At 33.9% G+C, this 6,097-nt stretch overlaps 1 protein-coding gene across 2 annotated transcripts; it reads right to left on the reverse strand.

The window, feature by feature from the left end:
• Window positions 1-1,501: 1,501 nt before the first annotated feature.
• Window positions 1,502-2,426, reverse strand: LOC114750937 (nucleoporin nup189-like). 2 transcript variants are annotated; one of them, XM_028939582.1, is made up of 3 exons: window positions 2,346-2,426; window positions 1,994-2,240; window positions 1,502-1,873 (listed from the first exon to the last, which is right to left on the reverse strand). In XM_028939582.1, exons 1-3 carry the CDS (start codon window positions 2,389-2,391, stop codon window positions 1,708-1,710), a joined length of 459 nt encoding a protein of 152 aa, XP_028795415.1. In that variant the 5' UTR covers window positions 2,392-2,426; the 3' UTR covers window positions 1,502-1,707. The 2 variants fall into 2 exon arrangements, with proteins under 2 accessions (XP_028795415.1, XP_028795414.1); XM_028939581.1 differs by having other exon boundaries at window positions 1,502-2,240.
• Between the last annotated feature and the right edge of the window lie 3,671 nt (window positions 2,427-6,097).

The following is a 6,097-nucleotide window of genomic DNA, read 5'->3' on the forward strand; positions in this document are numbered from 1 at the left end:
AGATATCAATATAAATATTTTAATCTTTTTCAGCAATGTAAGGGGTTTGATTGAAGTGAACTAGTTAAGGAAAAAAAAAGTTAGTAATAGTATGAACTATGAACTAATTTGAATGGTTTCAAAAGTGAATTAAAGTTAGGGAGAATTAATTATTATAAGCTCCTAATAAAAGAATTTAATTATGAAAAATCTCAATGACAAGTAAGCAATTTAAATGTGTTGTCATTTTTTATACTTTTTTTTTTTAAAATTATGTTGCTTGGAAGTAATTCCCCTCACGGTTATTGAATGCGGGGAAGCCGCGGGAAAAGGCGCGTCGTTGGATGGGAAAGCATGAGGGTGCCACGTGTGCGTGACGTCCGCAGTGGGGGATCAATAATAATCAAATTGCTAATGCGCCTCATTCATGGGAGGGATTTAAAATTGGGAGTCTCGGGAATATTCCGATTTGGGCTTCATCATGCAATTTCGTCCTTCCTTACATGCGAAGCGAATCCGCGTCCTTCCATTATCTTACATCCATCGCTCTTTTATCATATCAGTCTTTTATTTATCAAATTGATATTTACCCAACTTTTATATTTATCTATATATATATATGGGTGATTCAATATACAATGTATCCATTCTTTGGTTGTTGGGAAAATTTTGCTTTCTCTGTAAGGGTTGATGGTCCGAAGAATGAATTTCTAATTAATTACTCCCTAAAATTTAATCTCATTTTGATTTTGGTTCATGAAATTTAAAATCAATAATCTTAATCTCATTAAGATTAAGTGTTTCTTTCCCTGTTGCCCATGCATTTCGTTTTCTTAGTTCCATTAACCGCGATCACTCGTTGAAGCTGAACATCCATTTTCGTTACTTTCATCTTTGTTAACATGGTGCTTCTTATAACACGAAATGCTGTGTTCCTTTTTTATTTTCAGGCGAACTCTCGCCAGATGAATGGGAAGTAGCTTACCTGTACTTGGCGTTTGCGTTGAAGAAGATAAGTGCCATGTGTGAACAAGTACCGGCAGTCACCTAGCTGCAGAAATTCTCTTTAAAACTTGTTCGCGAGTTTTCCCCCCCTCCCTGTGATGTTCCAGCGAGGCCAACCGGACCGAACGCAAGCAAGCGGCACAAGCGACAGAGGTTCGACGTTTATATCAAAGTAGGAAATCATGTATATTTATTATTTGTACCCTCTTCTGGACAACATACTTATACAAATCCACCATGTTTTTCCTTTTGGCTGCAATTTACAGTGATATAGGAGAACGGAGAATACTACATGAATGTGCCTCCCGGACACGGCGGGTGCAATCCGTTCCATGTGGTGGGGAAAAAAGAGACGAAAAGATCGCCATTTTTAGTTTCTGGCGCTCGCCTTTTGTCTGTATTAAACTAAAACATCTTTTCATGAATATAACCGGGTCTTAACCAACGGAAATAACATGCGCAGGAGCTTGTTGGACAACTTGATATCATCACAACTTAAACGATAAGGGTCTAGTTAAAACTCACTCCTCGACATAAGTTACAAGTTTCACATTCAACAACTTGTGCTGCTCTGTAAATGCCCTTCTGTTTTTCTCAGGAGAAATAAATACATTTACAGATTATTTGTGAATATAAAACTTGTAAAAGCACTAGCGCAAAAGGAAAAACAGGCAAGAAAGAAACATATCAGAGTTTATTAGAAGGGTCGGCGATAGTAAGAGTTTACACCCGCTTGAACAGGACCACCATAATCACCAGCATTACCAAACTCAGAATTATCTGCACTTCTGATGACCCAAACAAGTTGTTGAAGTATTTTGACCCAAACTTGAACTTTGTTCCCGTGTTTCCATTTGCACCAGACGACGTATTCTCTGCTTCTGATGACCCAAACAAGTTGTTAAAGTACTTTGACCCAAACATGACGTTTGCTCTCGTGTTTCCCTTAGCACCAGACGACATATTCTCTGCTTCTGATGACCCAAACAAGTTGTTAAAGTACTTTGACCCAAACATGAAGTTTGCTCTCGTGTTTCCATTAGCACCGGACGACGTGTTCTCCGCTTCTGATGACCCAAACAAGCGGTTAGTAAAGTACTTTGACACATTGCTTACCTTTCCAGTCGCTGCCCCCATAAAATTCTGCACTCTCTCCTTCATGGAAGCCGCAAACCCACTTCGTTTGTTGTCTTTTTGGTCAGAGTGGTGTAACTTCTCCAAAGTTTCAGGAGATTCCTCTGATTCAATCCTAGCAGCTGCAGAACAATTTTTATCAACATGAGATCCACAGTGCTAGACCTTGTAGAAGAGGAATTAATGTGCGACATGAAAGAGAGCATGACTGGTAAATTATTAAATACCTGGTTGGTGGGATTGGAGGAAGTTCTTCACCAAAGGATCTTGCATGATGGCCCCCAATACGTTCGGATTAGAAGCAAGAGACGCTACAATACGTTCGGAAATAATATTTGCTGTAATATGTACATGAGATGCGGTATTATTTTTCAATTCATGTCAAGTTCTTTTAAATGAGCTAATCATAATCATGTGTTTCTCGTTTAAATAATGAAATTTTTTTCTAATTTGTATCCTTTTACATCAAGCACGGAAAATATTTTTTAAAAATAAATTAAAAATTTATAATTCAAAAAGATCAATCCAGGAATATAATAATTTGCTTATAATAACAAGACTATTTTATTGAAAAAATAAAATTTAATTTCATGGAATGGACGGGGAACCTGGGATGTTTCTGCCCAGGAATTGTTGATGCCCAATTAATTGGGTTCCACTTTCTAAAGGGCCTGAATTGGCCCAAAAAGTTTCATGGGTCTCCAGAATGTTAGGTTCGGTCTTTGTATGTGGAGAACTCTTAATTTTTTTCAAAAAAAAAAATAGAAGGAGAAATTTTGCTGTTTCCTCTTCATGTTTGCGGCAACATGTCCTAATTTTTTTTCTTCTGTGGCAACCTTTTTGTCTAATCGATAAATTTTTTCAGAGAGAATTATAATAAAGTTTCAAAAAAGAAAAATAATTACAAAACAAGTCTTATAAATTATCATTCTTTATTCTAAAACTTGTTATTACAAGATGCTTAGGTTGTTATTCGGACTTTTTGGTAATCATTTTTTTCCTTGGGACCTCATTATAATTCTCTCTTTTTTTTAAAATATATTTTTGGAGTAAAGAAAAGAAGGAGATTATATATTCTACATGTTGAAATATATTGTTGCATGGCCACAAATTAATTGCACACAGAAGAATCAGCGGACAAGTATACCTTGAGAATTGGTAAATAGATATGGTCTAAGCATGAAGAGAAGTACCATAAGATAGAAGATAAATCATGTTTATGATGCATAGAAACACATGATCTCTCCACCAGCATTGGTTTCAGAATAAGTTTCACTAGTTTTAATGTTTTATAAAAACATGAATGTTTAAACTTAAAGTGAAATATATATATTTTTTTGAAGAAAATAAGAACACATTTATAAGAAGAATAATGAACTTAAAAAACACTTGAAAATAAATACTCTTCTGATCCTTAATATAAGACCCATTTAACTAATTTGATTAGATTAAGGAAGTTAGGTAAGTTAGTTAATTATAAGAAATGTGACATGTTTTTTCTAAAACACCATAATCATCTTTCTTAATACTCCTTCTCCCTCTTCTACTTGATTATAGTTGGGGGAGTATCTACAGGAGTAATTTAGAGAAAATTGATAAATATAAGAAATGTGTCTTATATTTAGGACCAAAACCAATTTAATAATCGGGTCCTATATTAAGGACCGGAGGAGTAGTAATTATTAACAGCTAGTATAATTTTTAAATTCCAAAATTTATAATTATTACTAGTAATTACTATATTATATAGAGATATCAATATAAATATTTTAATCTTTTTCAGCGATGTAAATAGTTTGATTGAAGTGAACTAGTTGGCAAAAAAAAAAGAAAAAAGAAGAAGTTAGTAATAGTATGAACTAAATTGAATGGTTTCAAAAATGAATTAAAGTTAGGGGGAATTAATAATTACAAGGTCTTAATAAAAAAAATTTAATTATAAAAAAAATCTCAATGAGAAGCGATCAATTTAAATGTGTGGTCATTTTTTATACTTTTTTTAATTAAATTATTATTTTTATACTATAATTTATTATTACAAACTCTTCAGTTTTTAACCAATTTTTAGATAATTAAATATGTTGTTTGGAAATAATTCCCCTTTAAAGTTATCCGCGGGAAAAGGCGCGTCGTTCGACGGGAAAGCATGAGGGTGCCACGTGTGCGTGATGTCCGAAGTGGGGGATCAATAATAGTAGGGGGAATTACAAACTAGTCCTATATAAGAGAAATAATTATTAAAAGGTCCCAATAACAATTTCAACAGTCTATAATAACAAGTGTTATAGTGAGAATAATAACCTCTGAGATTTATTTTTTAATTATTTTTATTGTTTGGGATCTCATTGTAATTCTCTCACAATACTAGTAGTCAAATTACTAATGCGTATTGCTCATGGGAGGGATTTAAAATTGGGAGTCTCGGGAATATTCCGATTTGGGTTCCATCATCCAATTTCGTCCTTACTTACATGCGAAGCAAACCCGCGTTCTTCCATTATCTTACATCCATCGCTCTTTTATCATATCAGTCTTTTAATTTATCAAATTGATATTTACCCAACTTTTATATTTATCTATATGGGTGATTCAATATACGATGTATCCATTCTTTGGTTGTTGGGAAAATTTTGCCCTGTTTGTAAGGGTTGTTGGTTCGAAGAATGACTTTCTAATTGGTGACTCCCTAATATTTATAGTGTGTTTGGATTGACTTATAAATAGTTTTTCAAACGTGATTTGTGAAATACGATATACATATATAAGAAGAGTTTTATTTTGATTTATGTGACATTGTTTAAAAATCCGTTTTGGACGGAACTTCAAACAAGCCCTTAATCTCATTTTGATTTAACCCTTAAAATTTGAAGCAGTGGTCGTGATCTTTAGAATTTTTTTTTAATACTTGTTTCAAGACCAAAATACTGTTTCAACTTTCCAGGATAAAAATTTTTTTGGTGGATCAAAACAAAGTTAAATTTTAAAAATCAAATTCATTGATTTCAAATTTCAGAAATCAAAATCAAAATGATGGCAAATTTCAAGAGCCAAAACTACTAGTTTTTAATATTAGAGATCAAGATCAAAACAAGGTCAAAGTTGAATGACTAAAAATGGGATTTGCCCTTTCAATTATATATCAAGTATAATATTATTTCATGTACTTTCTTGGAAAGTTTTAATTTCCTCCAAAGGCGTGTGTGAGCGAAACAAAAGATTAATCTAATTATCAAAATTTTGGAAGTTTGGTGTTCCCACCATATCCAACATTGCAATTTGCATGATATGTATTGCAGATCCTGAGAGGTTCAGGGTTATGAGCGAGACAACATTTGGAAGAGGGCATATGAATATGTGGACTTGTTCTCCCATTCACCATGCAAAGAACTCCCACGAGTTCGTGAGAATTTATTGAGCTCATGCGAAGACTTGGTGCCATGGGTGATGGCAATCAAGATCAGAGTAAGTCTTTCTTCCCCTGTATCCTCTTCTGGACAACAAACTTGTACAAATCCACCATGTTTTTCCTTTCAGCTACAATTTACAGTGATATTGGAGAATGGAGAACACTAAATGAATGAATCTCCCGGACACGACGGATGTAAACCGTTCCATGTGGTGGGGAAAAGAGAGAGGAAAAGATCAATCCATCTTTAGTTTCTGGCACTCGCCTTTTGTTTGTATTAAACTAGAACATCTTTCATGAATATAACCGGGTCTTAACTAACGGAAATAACATGCGCAGGAGCTTGTTAGACAACATGATATCATCACAACTTAGACGATAAGGGTCTGGTTAAAACTCATTCCTTGACATAAGTTACAAGTTTCACATTCAACACCTTGTGCTGCTCTGTAAACGCCCTTCTGTTTTCCTCAGGATAAATAAATACATTTACAGATTATTTGTGAATATAAAACTTGAAAATGCGCGTGCGCAAAAGGAAAAACAAGCAAGAAAGAAACATATCAGAGTTTA

The sequence above is a fragment of the Neltuma alba genome, unplaced genomic scaffold, assembly GCF_004799145.2.
Source record: "Neltuma alba isolate B1F8T4 unplaced genomic scaffold, ASM479914v2 tig00006695_pilon, whole genome shotgun sequence".
Taxonomy (NCBI): Eukaryota; Viridiplantae; Streptophyta; class Magnoliopsida; order Fabales; family Fabaceae; genus Neltuma; species Neltuma alba.